This window comes from Ovis aries, chromosome X (genome assembly GCF_016772045.2).
Source record: "Ovis aries strain OAR_USU_Benz2616 breed Rambouillet chromosome X, ARS-UI_Ramb_v3.0, whole genome shotgun sequence".
NCBI classification, from domain to species: domain Eukaryota; kingdom Metazoa; phylum Chordata; class Mammalia; order Artiodactyla; family Bovidae; genus Ovis; species Ovis aries.
Genome location: NC_056080.1, coordinates 89722736 through 89741294, shown reverse-complemented (window position 1 = coordinate 89741294; position 18559 = coordinate 89722736). Strand labels below are relative to the sequence as shown.

General features: G+C 45.4%; 1 protein-coding gene across 6 annotated transcripts; it reads left to right on the top strand.

Annotated features, from left to right (window-relative positions):
* Nucleotides 1-5182: 5182 nt before the first annotated feature.
* SLITRK2 (SLIT and NTRK like family member 2) lies at nt 5183-17020 on the top strand. Of its 6 annotated transcripts, none has more exons than XM_042241663.1 (3): nt 5183-5341; nt 9122-9175; nt 9737-17020. In XM_042241663.1, exon 3 carries the CDS (start codon nt 9768-9770, stop codon nt 12300-12302), a length of 2535 nt encoding a protein of 844 aa, XP_042097597.1. In that variant the 5' UTR covers nt 5183-5341; nt 9122-9175; nt 9737-9767; the 3' UTR covers nt 12303-17020. The 6 variants fall into 6 exon arrangements, with proteins under 6 accessions (XP_042097597.1, XP_042097596.1, XP_060263836.1 ...); XM_042241662.1 differs by having other exon boundaries at nt 9725-17020; XM_060407853.1 differs by having other exon boundaries at nt 9122-9472.
* Nucleotides 17021-18559: the final 1539 nt, after the last annotated feature.

Below are 18559 nucleotides of genomic sequence, written 5' to 3'. Positions count from 1 at the left end.
TAACCTCCAATTAAAGTAAATAAATCTATATTTTTAAAAAGAAACTGATATCACATCTGAGTAATAAATCATCAAGATTCAAGGTAGAAAACAATCCTTTCTCCTCTCATTGATTTGCGATGACGGTTGAATGCTGCATCTAGCTATTACTTGGAAACGATTTTATTTACTTTCTAAATCTTACCTTCCCTCTGAGTCCATAATTTCTAAACTCTGTTTCATTTTGTGCAAATCACAAGTTCAGGATAGATCTGGAGTGTGTCATTCTTGCTATTTTTGAATATTAATGGCTTTGTCATCTTCACAAATGATGACTTTTTAAAAATTTCAGAAATACTTAATGCAAATCTTTAGTAGCTGCTTTTCTGACTGTAACTCCTTAGAACTGGGCAACTTGTGTGCAGACACTTTTGAATGTTCCAGCAGAGTCAGCATTAAACTCTCTGCCACAGCACATACTTTACCATATATTTATACTAGCCAAACATAAATACATAAATAAAATAAACAGAACTTAGTACAGAAGCTCTACTGCATTATACCGCTGCAATAATGTGCAGTGTCAAACCCAATAAATTTGGTTTCCTCCTGAGCGCATTAGGTTGTAACTCCAGACCAAAATATAAATTCCAGCTGCAGCAAGATTAATAGGGAAGAATGTGTCAGGATAAATGAAATACTTACTAATGCTGTCCTAAGTGTGATCTGTAAAATCTATGGCTTTTGCCATGTATATTCCCTCCCAAGTCCAGTAAGCTTAAATATGGTTCTAAGTGATGAATCACTCTACTTAGTCACCATGGATGGATGGAGGTCTGGTACCCTCAGTGAACAGGTGCCATCACTAAGTGGCATTTGATTTGAATACAATCAGTTGAGAGCTGTAAGTTTTACTGTAACTTTGCACCATATGCACTTCTCTTTTCCCTCTATTTCTAGTCTCTCTCTTTTTCTTTACTGCTTCCTTTTCTTTTTTGGGGCTCACTGTTCCTCCTTGGCCCGATCCACTATATCAGTGCTTTTTAAACTGTGAGATACAATCTATTAATCCTTTATGAAATCAATTTAGCAGGCCACGGCCAGCAGTTTTTAAGATCAACTACAACAGAGTATTTCAGGGTGCATGGCTATGACAAGAGGACTACTGCTTCAGAAACTCTGGTTTCAACCCATGACAGTGCCCTGGGTCATGATGGAAAATATCTTTCTTCACAAAGAGCAGTACCAGTATGTGTTGTCTGCCTCCATTGATAGTACTTGGGGTCGTAGAAGTGGTGGGCAGGCTTCAGGGTGAGGCAGACCAAGAAGCAGGGCATCAGGGAGCCTGGGCTCTTGGTCTTGCTCTGTCACTATGTCATCATGTACATTATGTTACTCCATTTTGTTTAAGTGTGAAATAAACATATCGTACACACATACCATATATATACATATACACATATACATACATAAAACTATATATATATATATATATATATATAATAGATAGTATGCATATACTGCTTAGTTGCTCAGTTGTGTCCAACTCTGTGCAACCCTATGGACTATAGCTTGCCAGGTTCCTCTGCTCATGGGGTTGTCAAGGCAAGAATAGTGGAATGGGTTTCCATTGCCTTCTCTGGGGGATCTTCCTGACCCACGGATTGAATCCAGGTCTCCTGCATTGCAGGCATATTCTTTACTGTCTGGGCCACCAGGGAAGGCCAAACATATAGTACATGTATATAAATATATAACATACTGGTGTTACTGGAAATTGGGAAAAGCCAGGGATGCTGCTAAACACATTAAGTACACCAGCCCTCCACAGCAAACACTGATCTGATCCAAGAAGTTAACACCCTGATATACACACATAACTATGTATTTGAAAAAAAAATCTAGGGAAAAGATGAAATGTTTTCAAGTTTTCATTTGAATTCCTGACATCATACAGCTCCAATGAGAAGAGTAAAAAATTTTTCAAATCCTGATTCTATTATCCAATTTCAGGTAAAATGATGCTTTCTCACTAAAACCATTGCCTTCTATCAATTACTTTTCTTAAGAAAGGAGTTTAGGAATTTCTCATTTCAATATTTCACCTCACATATGGGTACTCATCCTTACTGACTCCATAGGACAGGGGTAATACCCAGTTTTGCACATGGGGAAACTTAGGGACAGGATCTACCCTGGAATTTGAACCCAGGTCATTGGTCTCCAAGGGTTTGGATATGAGTTTGATTAAAAGACAAACTGCTCTGGGTCCTGGCCCAGCACTATTCCAACCAAGCCAACATGCCTGCCAAAATAATCAAAATAATTGCATTGACTTTAAAAATATCCAGACTTTCAATAGGATCAGAGAACCAACGTCTACAATATCCTTAAAACTATAATTACCGGTATTAACGACATGTCCTCTGTGTCTCATTTCTTTATTTAGGAATTTGTCTGTCTCCGTCTGAACACTTCTTTGAAACCTTTGGTTTAAAGGGACACTATTTTCAGAAAACACCTTACACTGGTCTTAGATTCACTGACTCTGCATGAGGTCTCTACTTGGTCTTATTTTGCAAATTTTTAAAAAAATTTCCAGCCCTGCATAGGTGTGGAAAGGTAGAGAAGCAGCATTCTCAGGCAAACTGTGTATTCTCAGAAACTGGGCAACATTTGCATTGTCTTGGTAATGTCTTCACGTTTCAAAAATTCATCCTATGTGAAGATTCTGACTTTCTCCTAAATTTAGCTTGAAATTTCAAAAGCCCAAGCAAAATTTAACAAAATTTTCTGTATTACCCCAGCAGCATTGTAATCAGGGATCTCTAATCCCTTTGGTAACATAAACTCATCAACTGAGTTCAGCAGACAAACACAGAGATGCATTTACAGTGCCACTACAGCAAAGAATCAAGAATGTCATTTTTACTAATTCACACACATACATTAATACACATGTCTTTGATATTCAATTACATCAAGAATTTTCCCTGTAACACAGAAACTTTTAGAAAACGCAGTATGAAACAGCTTTCCAACAAATTGGTACATTTAAATCTTCCACACCCTTCAAACTCCCTTCTGTAATTATCTATGTAACAATGCTCATAGGAAGTTCTGTATTGCTCCTGATTTTGTGTGCATGTGTGCATTCAGGGTATCCTTTGAAATAGCTATTCACCTACTTGAAAATGTTATGCTGACAAAAAGTCTGCTCTTTTTCATCTTACTATCAGTGTGGTCTTGTGCAGAAAGGCAGGCTGCTAAGTCCTTTTCTGAAGGCTGATAAAGATATTAGACTTGCTTACAAGGCTGATTAAAATGGATGCAAGCCCATTTTACAAGTTTCTACTGGGCTAAAATAAAATAGCATGTTCCTCATCTCATCTGTATATGTTATGGCTTTTGTGTGTGCCCCCCGTAGTGAGGGACGCACCACTCATCTCAGTAAACTGTGTCTTTTTTTCAGCATGAATGTGTCATTATTTCTGCCTTTGAATAGCCCCTCAGCTCTGTGCCTTTCAGTTGTTTATAGCCCCCATTAAATGACTACACAAAAAGATGACACCGTCGGAAATGAGGTAAAGACAGAAGAAGAAACAGTATTAACTGTTCTCAGTAATAATATAATGAGTTCAGGCTGCTGCTATAGTCATAGTGAATGGGTTTTACAGGAATAAGGATATTGAAGAAAAGCAATGTTTCTGACTATGTAACTGTAAATAGCCTGCCCATGTGCATATGTGAGAACTCTATTATTCTGAAACTGCTTGTCTGAATGGCAGGGGAATCTCAAAAAGGCTTTCTCAGGACTGAAGTCAATAAAAGGAACAGTAATGCTCCTTGCAACCTCAGAGATATAAGAGAAAATTCTCTGGACGATTACTAAAATAAAGTCTGCCTATGTGCAGAAGATTATCAGTAATTTTCTATTAAAGAGGCCCAGAGTGGTCTGCTTAGAAAACCATTAAGAAAAGAAAGCCTAGAAGAGAAGGAAGAAGCAGAAAAGATTCCCCAGGGTAAGGACAAGAATGAAGTGGAAGTTTGTGCCAGGAGAAAGTGGTTTAAACGTGCAGGAAATAACCTTGAAACAGATAAATTGCAGTGCAGATTCATTAGCCCAGAGCTAGTTTTTGCTCTAATGTTGCGTCTGTCTCCTCCCCTCAGCTCTCCTTCTCTGCCACCAAGTGAGCGGATTTCTGAAGAACTGGGGTTTTACAGACTCTGTAGGGAGGGAATGAAAAGGATAGGGGACAGTGATGATTCTCCTTACGGCTGCTCTGCTCCAGGACTGAGGGGAGAAAGTCTCGGTGCCAATGCATCTACCACCTGCTCCCATCTTCAATGAATACAATTGCAACTTTCTCACGGAGACCCAGGGAAAGCGGGTGTGGAAGGAACCGCAACGCTCTGGGCTTTTGCGCACTTCCCTCTGGAGCTATCATGACCCTCGCCTGTAGAATCTTCCCGTGATCAAAACACAACCACCTGGACTACTACTAATCAGAGAGGAAAGAAAGGAGAAAGCAGAAAGGCGAGTGGCCCCGAGTCCGCTCCAGTCGATCCAGGCAACCCCGTGAAGAATGAAAAGAATCAAACGGAACCAGGGATTGGGCCGTGGCAAAAGACTAGCTCTGGCGGACGCTGGTGTCGCCCGGCTCCACGTTATATGGAAACGCCGTGTTGACTGCCTCGTCAGGGGTCCTTACATATCTGCCCGCGAATGGCGAGCCCCGGGCGCTCACTAGTCAAGGGGGCGGCCGTCCCGGACGGTGCCGGCTGGGAAGCTGGCCGCTTTCAGTTGTCCATAACTTCCACCCTGAGGTCTCAGTGGCCCCTCGCCTACGGTCCGGACCCCGTGCCAGCCTGATGTCACTTGACCGTGTCTGCGCCGCAGCCCCTGGTGAAAGCTGCAGGGGCTGGGCAGATTTCCAGGCGAGAGGGGCCGCCGGGAGGCGGGAGCTGCGCGCCGCGGCACAGGTCAGAGAAGCCGAGACAGGCTCGTTTGTGGGCCGGTCCATTGCCGTCCGGGTGCAGCGCAGTGACATCTGATCTGCGGGGTGATTGATAAGCGCGGGAGGGGGTCCGCCGGCCCGCCCTCCACATCGCCTGCCTCCTCCCCCTCCCGCCTCCTCCCCACCTCCCTCCCGGTTCCCTCCCTCCTTCCTGCCGGTAGCGCTGCCCGGCGGCGAGCCGCTCCAGTGGGGATCTGCCTGCCCTTGGGGGCGCCGCCCGCGCTCGCCGCCGAGCCTTTGCTCCCGGGCCGCGCCGGGCTGAGGCCGCGCCGCCTCCCGCGCCTCCCCAGCTCGCGGATGCAGGGGGCGCCTCCGGGGAAAGCTCCGGGCAGCGCGTTCGCCGGGTAAGTTCTGAGCACTCGGGGACGCCTCGGCGACGCGGCCGGCCAGCCGGCTCCCCCGGCAAAGGGAACGGGCGGGGAAAGACGGCGCGATCCGCCGGGGACCGCCCGCGGGTGGCCGGCTGTCCCCCCTCTGGCTGCCTGGCCCCGGGACCGTCCGTCCACGCGAACGGGCGTGGTCCGGCTCCGGGCGTCGCGCGGCCACCCCTCGGGTGGAGGACGCGGCGACCGGGGCTCGGGAAGGGGGCGGCAAGGCGCGAGCAGCCGTCGCGGCGATGGAGGCGAGAGAGCAGGAGAGGGCTGCGTGAGTGGTCCGGCCCGGGGCTCGGCCTCGGGGGACTCGGCGGATTCCTGGGTCCCTAGAAGAGCTCTCGGGAAAGGCTGGACCGGGGGAGGCGGAGCGGGGGCCTAAGGCTGCTGGCGGGCGGGCGGCGGAAGCCCCCTCCCCGGGCCGGCCGGGCTCTGTGAAGACCCTGGCGGCCGGGGCAAAGTGGGGCTGCGCGCCCGCCCGCACTTGCCGCCGGCGGCCGGGAAGATCCGATCCCCGCTTCACTTGGGAAGATGCGAGGGAGACCGAGGCGGCGGAGTCCCAGTTTCTCCCTCCATCGCCCCCGCGAGGACAGGGAGCGTTTGCCCGATTTTAGCGTCCGCCTCTGCCTCCCGCGTGCTTCGCGTTCACTTGGCCCCTTTCCGCCGCCCCGGGAGCCGCTGTCCCCGGCGAGGAGCCGCGGCGGCGCCTTTCGACTCTCGGGGCTGAAGGAAACTTCCTTAAAGTGCTTTCCGGCGTGGAGGTTGATTTGTTCCCCGTCACTGTGTTTGGGGAAGCTGCTGCAGCAGCCCGGGGACCGGTGGGAGATGCGGCAGTGGTGAGAGGGTCCACCGACCCGCGTCTGAAGGCAACTGCGGGAGGGTACCGCTGCCGCCCCCGCGGGGTCCCCAGTGCCGCTCCCCCAGGCAGCCTACCGCGTCGTCTCTCTCGCCCCGTGATGTCGAGGATTTCAACCGCCTCAGTCATCCATTGACGAACCCCCGCCCTAATTCCTAGTAGATGCTGTCCTAAAACATTATTGACACAGTCATCCGTGTCCTGCAGGAAATTATGATCTTTGGAAACTAAAACTCATATTTGGTATTTCACTTTCAAAATTTTTGTTTTTAAGAACACATTTCAGTAAATCACCACCACCACCACCAATTCACGGTAAGCAGGAGTGAGTTTTCTGGAGAACTGCTGGCCTGGGACTCAGAATCCCTGGGTTCTGTTTCTAATTTTATAGATTCTTGAACTTAAGCAAGTCAGCACTTCCCCTGGTTGAGGAAATGTCCTCATCTAGAAAATGAATCTGATTGCAAAGGTATTGTCCAGCTCTCATGTTGGCTTCTACTTCAGTGAAATATTAACCTAATTAATAAACGTTTGTTATATGAATGACTGAATAAACCATCTCTCTCTAGGAACTCTGTATATTTAACATTTGGAAATATGTAGAAACAAATGTCCCTCTGCTCTGGAAGGCAGTTTAATCGTGCTGGCACTGCACCATTCCACTGGCATCTAATGATGTAGTTGCCAGGGTGGGTGGGAGGCTATGCCCTCCCCCTCTGGGGCAGTTCCTCTACTGTTGCCCTTTAGCAGAGAAAAGGGAAATCTGAGGGCCAAGAATAAAACAGTGTTGCCCAAGGTGAAGCCAGAATTACTGGATGAGGTTGGGCTCTTCCCCAAAGGAAAAGGAGGGGAAAGACGAAGGCCTGCGACCAATTGTGGAGGAGACTGGCCAAAGCCACAGGTTGCTTGAGAAGTGTTTATAAACTAGGGAGCCCTTCTTGGGGAGGGAAAAGTTTGTCTGGGTGGGACAATTCTAGGACATCAGCTTCACAGGAAAGGAAGAGGGGAGAGGCAGGGGGCTTGCTGTTCTCTGAAAGCTGATCACCTCTGCCAGTGCCTCTCTGCCACCCTTGGCCCAGCCATGGGACCCTGTGTGGACTGTGGCAGACAGGGCCCAGGAGGCAGGGAAGAATCAGCTGAAGTGTCTGGCTGGACTGGCACATAGCTCGGTCAACTCTTCCCATTCTCTTCCATCCATTACTTTTGCTGCCTCATCTCCCCCATTCTCACCAGAGGCAGTCCCTGGCCCATCTGGGCCATGGGCAGACATTCCCATTTTGCAAATGGACTCCAACTGAGCAACTTAAAAGTTGCCTTAAAAGAGGACCTTAAGATAATTAGGGGAAAACAAGATACTGAAGGCAAAAAGCCAACACCTGGCCAATAATAATCCTGAGGAAAGGTTATCCGAATGCAATTGATTATCAGAGCTGGGAGGGGCCGAATAGTCCACCCCCTTGTGCCAGTGGGGAAAGGAAGATCCAGAAACAAAGCGACACACCTGGCAACAGAACTGGACCGGGGGCCAGGTCTCCTGAGTCTCAGGCTAGGACTCGGGTCATCCCTCTTCTTTCTCAGAAGCCAGTCTTCCTGCATTGGTAGCTTCTGTCCCCCTGGGTCCCTAGCTCCTGCAGCCTGGAGGGCTCTGCCCCCTTGTGGACTGGACTCCCACCTAAGGCGCAGCCTGGCAGTGCCTGTCTGACACCCACCCCTCTTCTCCTTCCTTCAAGCTAAGAGTACACGTTTAAACCTCATTATCTGGCTAAGTATAAACCTCAGGGGGAGAAGGGTTTTGTTGTTGTTCATCTCAGTCTATAGGCTAACGTTGTTGGGCTGGCTGTCAGAATCCAGGCAAATATCTAGCCAGTCACCACCCAGAAAGTAATTCTCTGCGCACTGAAACAAAGCTCTGAATGCAAAGCATAGAACCCCCGGGAGAACTCCTCGTCCTCCCACACAGGCACACTGGTGCACACACAGCCCGCTCTCCGCACCAAGAGCATCTCAGCTAGGAGGCTGCCAGGCGGGTTCAGTCCTGTAGCAAAGAGGCGCGCGAGCGCGGGCGCGCGCACACACACACAGACACACACACACGGAAGATGGGACACACTCGGAAGATTTGACACACACACACAGAGTCCTGTAGCAAAGAGGCACACACACACGGAAGATTTCACACAGACGGAAGATGGGACCTCTGCTCCGGAATCTGGAATGAGACACCAACATCCCCGCCCCCCTCCCCAAGTCCCAGTGAAAGGGCCAGGAGGGAGGGGCAGGTGGAAGAAACCACTTGGAAGGGCCCGAGGCGTCCCGGGGGTACCAACCCCATAGTGGGGCCGTTCCTGGAGAACCCCCTCTCCAGGAGCTCCGCCAGCCACCCGCCACCCGCCGGGCTGGAGGTGGAGGAGTTCTGAAGAAACTGACGCAGCCGGGATTCGAGCTTGGCGAAGCCACTCGCTGGGAAGGGAAGCGTCTGCCCTTCCCTCCCCCGCCGCGCGCCCTCGCTCCCCCGCCTTCCCCCTCCCCCGTGACGTCACCCCAGCCCTGTCCCGGGGAACCCGCAAAGCCTCTCAAATTCAAACTGCCAGGCGCACTGCTGCCACTACCGCGGGACTGGAAGTGCGCGCCCGGGCTCGGCCGCGCCGCCGCCAGCCGACCTGGCCGGCCGGCTTCGCCAGCTCCGTGCCCAGTCGCACCCCCCCGGGGTCCCCGAGGACTCAGCTGCCCGCCGCTCGGAGCGTCCTCGGCCTCTCCTGCCGCCTGCCAGATTCCGAATTCGTGCGCACCCCCACCTCCCCACCCCCCAGCAAAATTAAATCAACTGGCAGAAAGCAGAGCATCCCTCCGGAAGCAGCGGCGTCCCCTTTTACCTTGCTCTTCCTCTCTTTCTGAAGATGCTAAACTACCGGCGGACTGCAGAGGAGAGGGGTCCCGTCTTCTCCTGATGCGTGAGTAACCGACCCCCCGCCCCAGCAACCCACGCTGTCTTTGCTCATCCACCCTCTCCCCTCCCCTCGCCGCCACTCCCCTGATTTTCCCACCCCCTTTTTGCGCAGTTAAAAAAAAAAAAAAAACAACCAAAAAAAAAGTAGAGCAATTTCTGCTGCGAGCCCAGGACGGGCAAGCCGCCCGAGATAGCTTCAAGATATCCCCCAGGGGCGGAGGAGGAGGCGATGGGCTGGATTTAGTAGGACAACTCGGTTACTAATGACTCGGTGGCTGGCTGCCACCCGCCGGGAAATCAGGTGCAAGCATGTGGGTGCCGGGACGCGTGGGTGGGTCGGTGGGTGGGTGGGCCGGGCCGGGGGGGGGGGGGGGAGGGGAGGAAAGCAGAAACCGCTGGGGAAAAAAAAAAACCGCAGTGATTTCATTCGGCTTCGCAGCCCACTCCCCGCCGTCTTCCTCCCTCCCACGCCGCCCCCTCGCTTTGCCATTTTAATCGGGCCTCAGTGTTTCTTTCTCCTCCGCCTCCCACTCTCTCTCGCCCCCCGCCCAAGGTTTGCCTGTAGGTACCTGAGCTGACCCCGACGGCGACTAAAGATGCTGAGCGGCGTCTGGTTCCTCAGTGTGTTAACCGTGGCCGGGATCTTAGAGACGGAAAGTCGCAAAACTGCCAAAGACATTTGCAAGATCCGCTGCCTGTGCGAAGAGAAGGAGAACGTTCTGAATATTAACTGCGAAAACAAAGGATTTACAACGGTCAGCCTGCTCCAGCCCCCCCAGTACCGAATCTATCAGCTCTTCCTCAATGGCAACCTCCTGACCAGACTGTACCCCAACGAGTTCGTCAACTACTCCAATGCGGTGACTCTCCACCTGGGCAACAACGGGCTGCAGGAGATCCGTACCGGGGCGTTCAGCGGGCTGAAGACCCTGAAGAGGCTGCACCTCAACAACAACAAGCTCGAGGTGCTGAGGGAGGACACTTTCCTGGGCCTAGAGAGCCTGGAGTACCTGCAGGCCGACTACAATTACATCAGCGCCATCGAAGCGGGGGCCTTCAGCAAGCTGAACAAGCTCAAAGTGCTCATCCTGAATGACAACCTCCTGCTATCGCTGCCCAGCAATGTGTTCCGCTTCGTCCTGCTGACCCACCTAGACCTGCGAGGGAACCGGCTGAAACTGATGCCTTTTGCGGGGGTCCTCGAGCACATCGGGGGCATCATGGAGATCCAGCTGGAGGAGAACCCCTGGAACTGCACATGCGACTTACTTCCACTCAAGGCTTGGCTGGACACCATCACCGTTTTCGTGGGGGAGATTGTCTGTGAAACCCCCTTCCGCTTGCATGGCAAAGATGTCACCCAGCTGACCAGGCAAGACCTCTGCCCCAGAAAAAGTACTGGCGACTCGGCTCAGAGGGGCGGCCATGCCGACACACACATCCCGAGGCTGTCACCTACCCTGAATCCTGCTCTCAACCCGACCCGGGCTCCAAAAGCCAGCCGACCACCCAAAATAAGAAACCGTCCCACCCCCCGGGTCACAGTGTCGAAGGATAGGCAGAGCTTTGGCCCCATCATGGTGTACCAGACCAAGTCCCCGGTGCCCCTCACCTGCCCCAGCAGCTGTGTCTGCACCTCTCAGAGCTCTGACAATGGGCTGAATGTCAACTGCCAAGAACGGAAGTTCACCAACATCTCCGACCTGCAGCCCAAACCCACCAGTCCAAAGAAACTCTACCTGACAGGGAACTATCTTCAGATGGTCTATAAGAACGACCTCTTAGAATACAGTTCTTTGGATCTGCTGCATCTAGGCAACAATAGGATTGCAGTCATTCAGGAAGGTGCCTTCACAAACCTGACCAGTTTACGCAGACTTTATCTAAATGGCAATTACCTTGAAGTGCTGTTTCCGGCTATGTTTGATGGGCTGCAGAGCTTGCAGTATCTCTATTTAGAGTATAATGTCATTAAGGAAATTAAGCCACTGACCTTTGATGCTTTGATTAACCTACAGCTGCTGTTTCTGAATAACAACCTGCTGCGGTCCCTGCCTGATAACGTATTTGGGGGCACGGCACTCACCAGGCTGAATCTGAGAAACAACCATTTTTCTCACCTGCCAGTGAAAGGAGTTCTAGATCAGCTTCCGGCTTTTATCCAGATTGATCTCCAAGAGAATCCCTGGGACTGCACCTGTGATATCATGGGGCTGAAGGACTGGACAGAGCATGCCAATTCCCCTGTCATCATCAATGAGGTCACCTGTGAATCTCCCGCGAAACATGCCGGGGAGATCCTGAAGTTTCTGGGGAGGGAGGCGATCTGTCCAGACGGTCCGAACTTATCAGACGGAACCGTTTTGTCAATGAATCACAACACAGACACGCCTCGCTTGCTCAGTGTGTCTCCCAGTTCCTACCCTGAACTGCACACTGAAGTTCCACTTTCCGTCTTAATTTTAGGGTTGCTGGTTGTCTTTATCTTATCTGTCTGTTTTGGCGCTGGCTTATTTGTCTTTGTCCTGAAACGCCGGAAGCGGGTGCCCAGTGTTCCCAGGAGTGCCAACAACTTAGATGTAAGTTCCTTCCAGTTACAGTATGGCTCTTACAATACTGAGACCCAGGATAAAGCAGACGGCCACGTCTATAACTACATCCCTCCACCTGTGGGCCAGATGTGCCAAAACCCCATCTACATGCAGAAGGAAGGAGACCCGGTGGCCTATTACCGAAACCTGCAAGAATTCAGTTACAGCAACCTGGAGGAGAAGAAAGAAGAGCCAGCCACACTTGCTTACACTATCAGTGCCACAGAGCTGCTGGAAAAGCAGGCCCCGAGAGAGCCCGAGCTGCTGTATCAGAATATCACTGAGCGGGTCAAGGAGCTGCCCAGTACGGGACTCATCCACTATAACTTTTGTACCTTACCTAAAAGGCAGTTCACCCCTTCCTATGAATCTCGACGCCAAAACCAAGACAGAATCAATAAAACCGTTTTATATGGAACTCCCAGGAAATGTTTTGTGGGGCAGTCCAAAGCAGACCACCCTTTACTGCAAGCTAAGCCGCAATCAGAACCAGACTACCTCGAAGTTCTGGAAAAACAAACTGCAATCAGTCAGCTGTGAAGGGAAATCATTGACAACCCTCTGGCATCAAAGGATGCTGCTCCAAACTCTTGGAAGCTGGGCATTTGCTTTTGTGTGTGTCTGTTCTCCCTTTCTCAGCCTCAGTGGGGGACTTTGAAGATGTTTGGGGGATGGGGTGAAGCAATGATACTGCTTTTTCAAGTTTTCCTTTAAATTATTTCTCTCTTGCTCTCCTCCCTCCCCCACCTCCCCCCCCCCCTCCTTAGGAATCATCATTGAACATGAATGTTTCTACAGTGCATTTTTTCATATACTTTATGGTTGTGTTTCCTTTTTCTTCTTTTATTTTTCCAGTGTGGGAATGGGAAGAGGAGATTATAGTGAATGAAGAAACAGTAAGCAAACTTTTCAAATGAAAATGGATATTTAGTATATTTTGTAGAAGATCTCCAAAGATCTTTTGAGACTATGAATTCTTTTGTAAATAATGATATATGGTATTTCGGACTTCAGTTACCAAGCATAGCCACTGGGCATCACTTCTTCATGTTAAAGTGCCTTTGCACTTTAAGTACATTACTTAAATGTTGCTTTTAGCTTTGATAAATTGAACATATTTTAATGTGTTGTATTTTTGAAATTAAAAACACTGTAAAATAGATTGAAATGTCAGCTATATTAAGTCAACGTACAGATTGCTTGAGTTATAGAAATCAGCTTGTCATCAAATGATTCTAGTTCTAGGACTTTATAGATTTAACTGTAAAATGTTTCCTTTCTTTTGGGTTTGTTCTAAATGATTTTATTTAAGTCAACTATGGGGATTTAACAGTGGACTAGAGGTAATAAACCACCTCAGTTGGGATTAGTAATTCATTAATAAAATATATTTAACCCAATATCAGAGTGAATTGAACAATTAATGCCCTTCTGTAAATCATTTTACACTAACCTGGTCAGTGTTTTAGATTATTTTCCTAATAAAGAGTACATTACACAACTTGTAATATATTTTCATGCATTAAATTAGATATTTTTATATTTAAATGAGAGTCTGTATTTCTAACTTTTAAATTGAAATTAATATTTTTTCTGCCTATTGAAACATTTTCTATAAACACACACCAGTAGAGGCCGCCACACACCTCATTGAATAAAGACATACGAGCCATTAAATACCTTGAAGGAAGACTTCAAAGGTGAGATTTAAATGTCCCAAGTAAGTTCTCTGCAAATTCAAGGCAACAGAGACAAATGTATATGTTACTTGCAATTTCTTTTAGGATTAAAGGTTAGACTCAGAATCCATCTCAATTTTCCCATTTTCAGAGAGAGCAGTGCTTTCCTCTTGAGTTTATGGAAGTGTTAACAGGGAGCTATCAAATGATGTACCTTGTAAGTCTCCAACGCAATTAATAAATGCCTAAATGGAGAAAGTAGGCATCTTTTCTTCCCCTGCCTTCGTCAGGCGAGTGTTGCTTGAATTTTTCCTTGACTTAACCAAGCTTTTCATTTTGGTGTTAGAATTAAAATGATTTGAACTAACCAAGTCTACATAACATTTATGAAGCCTTATTAGCCTGTAAATAATTTTTAGATGCAAATATTATTGTGTGATTTAAACAAACAGCCCTTCTTTACAACAAAAAATAGTTTTGTTTTGTCTATTGTAAATCCTTATGCAACTGGGGTGGTGATCTGCATATAAAGTAGTCCAGCTTTTCAGTTCCTTATTAAAGCAATTGATGGCATCTGAAAGAAGCACACTGTTTCCTTTTCATAAATAGGTTACTGCACATAATAATCCTTTATTATCATGTGGAAATTGAAGTGGATCCTGATGACTTACTTTTAAAGCTTTAAAATGACTAATAGTTTATTGTCTGTCACTATAAACAATTCATGTGATAGGCTTTCAATTAGAAATTACTTAAATCCAAATTATTTGGATTAATAGTTACTGGTGCAAAATCATTTTTTAACAATAGAAGGTAATTGTGTATATATAAATGTAAAGGGCATTCAGGAAAGTAAATGCCTTTAATACCCTAAAATCTCTGAACATCTACAGTGACAAGCTTACATGTTCATTCTTTGATTAGAGATCATAATTCTTATTTAAATCCATTAGATTGAAGTTTAAAATGGTGGGCTGAAATGATCTACAGGAAGGTTAATGTCCAGAGATTTTACATTTCCTAGAAGAGGAGCGAGAGTGATATGCCAGTTGAACTTGGAGATAGCTCCCAGAAACCATCTCCTCTTATATATATAAGGATTACAAAAAGACTGTCATGTCTGCTCTCATTTGGTGCAATGATAAATACAGAACACTGAGGTAGGTATTTGAGGGAATGATTATGAAGGCAAATTAATGTCCATCTTCTATTAAGAGAGTTTTTTTGGTTTAAACTCTATGCCTAGAACCACTGATGTGGTGATTCCACTTCAATGTTCATATTCTCCTGAAAATAAAGTCATTCCTGTAAAATACTAGTCTCCATAGAAAAACTAATTCATTCATTTTAAGCAGAGATAGCTTACTATTCATTTAGTTACATGGTTTTAAAGCGGCCTCCTGGAAGAACTCAGATTCATAAACTCTTTTGCTTAATAACTATGGTTTAATTTTAAATTCTCATGCTTCTTAGATGTGTACTTTATTTTGTATTAGGTGTTAAGATGAAATTGTTTGAATGTGGTCCCGAATATTTCATTTAAAGGCATAAAACACCATACACTGTGAAGCTTTATTTTTTTTAATGCAATCACAAACACTTTATGTTTTTTAACTTATTAGCATCCCCACTGATTGTATTGTTTTGCTTTAGCCACTTAAATGCTTTAAAACATATTTTATATTAGGATTTTTATTTTTATCTCCTACAGCTAGATTTTGCTATTTCACTTTTATTTTACATGCAGCTTGTAATGGGTATGAGCACAAGCACAGCGAAATGGTTCCAGCCAGCAAAATGCAGTCTCCCCTGGCCCTGCCTGAAACAGATCTGTATATCTGGCAAATGGTAATTCCCTCTGATTCTAGCTTTTAATGAGTTGCTTCTGCTGTTTCTGAATATACCTGTGTCTATGTTTGTATCAAAACTCTCAAAAGCAACACTTCTCAGTCTGGATACAATTTCCAAAAGTCTAATTTGCTTCTGGACTTTGGTCAACCTGTGTGCCTTGTTACTTCCCTCCAGCAGTTGGTGAGTAAGGAAATTACCCTTCAGTTTCTTCTGCTTTATCCTCTGGCCTCTAAGGTGATTTAATTTTTCTAAATATTTTCATTTCATCAAGGGATCAATATTCTATGGATTTTACAAAAAGGGTCTAATGAAAAAGAGGAACATTCTGTGATTTCTCAGACTCTGGAAATTCATTTTGAATGTACACATTCCAGAAACAGAACTGGATTAGAAGCTAAACTGAAGGAAGCCTTCTAGGCAATTCTCCTAATCCAATCATTTCTTCATTCATTCACTAAGTAATTGAGTGCTTGCTTCCTAGGGGCCAGGCTCTGTGCTGTGTGCTAAGAGGGTGCAGAGATACAGTAGTCAGGATCTCTGCCCACCCCCTCACCTCACACCCTGAAGAACGCTTAGTACTAAAAAAAAGGATAACCTTATCTGAATGACCATCACCTGAAAAGACAGTGGGGACAGCAGTGAAATGCAGGAAGTTGAGTTTTTGAAGATGATTTTGTGCAATGAAGTATAACATTGACACATCATGGGCTACCTACTGTGTAACCACTATTAACATCATTTTAGAGCTACACAGCTAAACAGGGAGAACACCCACAAAAATAAAAACAAATTTCTGCAGAATAAGGCCCAATATTATGGCCTGAAAATAGCTATATACTTCTGCTATCTAAAGATGTACATTGTAAAGATGAATCCCCAAATTGTAAATACAAAAAATCACAAACATACTTATAATTTTGGAATATCCATGTTTTAAAGGCAATATTGACTTTCTATTTCAGTGGCTTAAAATATAACATTTTGGCTTAAGTGTCTTTTACAAAGATAATAAGACACCTAAGTCCTGAGAGAAAATTAAGTACTGTATATAGGTGTACTTTGCTTCACACAATAGTTGTGCAAAAAGTCACGTGTAAATTGAAGTTTTGTAAGTTGAATTGTATTTTAAAAGCATTAGGAGAGCTGCCATTTAGAGGAAACTTGTGAATCAATCCTTTTATAAAGCAGAAAACCATTTTATAATACAAATAATCTGTCTAATTTATCTTTTTTGTATGTTTGGAGTTTCAATATCGACTTTGCTTAAAACACAGCCCACCTGCATAATAAGAGTGTGTTTTTCCAGTGCTGCTTGTGCTACCAGTTTCTTGGTTGCTAAGGCCTTATACTTGAAAATCCACTGCAGTTTTGTGTGACTGGAGCTGTGAAGCGATTCTCTGAGGGTGCAGTAGCATTCCTGAACAGTCCAAGTAGCCAACCCATTTCAACTCCATTGACTACAGGACTTTTCTGCTCCACAGCATCTTCTCTGTCAGACGTGGCCATGATTCATTAGATGGTAGAGTGACTCCTGTATTCACATCCTATAAAGTGCTTAGAGTCACAGGTTTTATAATAAATATATGTGATCATGTAAACATATTAAACTGCATGTGTGTTGGAATTTTTTAGCAGTATTTTAGCTTGAAAGTACTTGTACAAATACTGTTAGATTTAGTTGCAAATAATTGTTCTCAAGTTGCTGGAATAAATGAAAAATGAAATGCACTCTCGTGTAAATAGACTTCTGTGCCAAATAGTGACATCGTTTCAAAAAAATGAGTGCCATATTTTGGGCTGTTAATAAGGAAAATGAAATATTGAAAATGTGATCAAATGATACTGTTTTATTGGATGAACTTTATATAAAATTCTTTTTATGCTATAGTTAGCTTTCAGTTAATAAATATTCACTAAAAATGAACATTTGAATTAGTTAGAAAAATTATTTAGACTCTTGAGAAGAGTTGATAACAAAGTATTACTGGAACCATTCTCTTTGCCTTGGACTATACTGTTCAAATATTTACAAATTAACGTCTTCTTTGTATGATTAGAATTTACATATTAAGGGTAAATGTCCTTTTAAAAAACATACTAATACTTTTCTATGAATGTCCATTGGTATCAGCCTTAAACAATTAAAAGTAGAAAGAACAATAAAACAATTCAAATAGAGATCTCTCTAGGAATTGAAAATCTGATTTCACACTGCCCTCACCACACACACCAACCCACACAACAGCCAACTGTTTTTAATTACAAAATTCTGTCTAATACCATAGGTGATTTAATACTTTAATATCTATAAAATGAGAAAGATTGGCATGAAAATCCAAGAAATAGAAATTATGAATTCATTAAAGAAGATGTTATAACTGTATTCCCAGAGACTAGAGTCAAAACGAGTGAGAGAGAGATGCATTTGTTGCTGTAATCATGGTAATACTATAGCAAAGTGACTTATTTGGTATTTGCATTGGTTGGACATCAGAATATATCTGCCAGGTATGCTCCATCCACAAATGTATAACAAAGGATTTGAGATTTGTGTGATGAACAAGAGGATTTGCAACTAATTATCCCCTCTTTAGATTATTAATTTACTGTCTTCACCATATATTCAGATTATTCATATGGCCTTCACAAGTCTGTGCAAGCAATTGGAATAGTCTCATTCTAGAGTGTTATAATGAAGAATGAGAGTTGGTACTTAGTACATGAGATTATCTCATCCTTTACAAGTTAAAGCCGCTCAGTCGTGTCCAACTCTTTGTAACCCCATGGACTATATAGTCCATGGAATTCTCCAGGCTAGAATACTGGATTGGGTAGCCTTTTCCTTCTCCAGGGGATCTTCCCAACCCAGGTATCGAATGCAGGTCCCCCACATTGCAGGCAGATTCTTTACCAGCTGAGCCACAAGAAAGATGATTTGAAATGGAATGGGAATGAAAGGGATATATAGCCCCTCATTCTGAACACATGTCATACCAGACAATAAATCATATGTGCCTGTTGATCCTGGGAAAAGACCATCAAAATAAATGTTGTCATTACTGAATGGGGGCTGGAAATGCACCTGATCCGTATTTCCCTGGGCAACAGTATGTGATTAGTTATACATCATTTTTATTAATTCGATTTTTCAATCATTATTTTGTGTTTGCTATCAACATTACCCTAAAAAGGAACATTAGAGCTAATTATCTGTCAGATCTAGTTGCCTGGCATTTTGGGATACATTTGATCTTAACAGAATGTTGG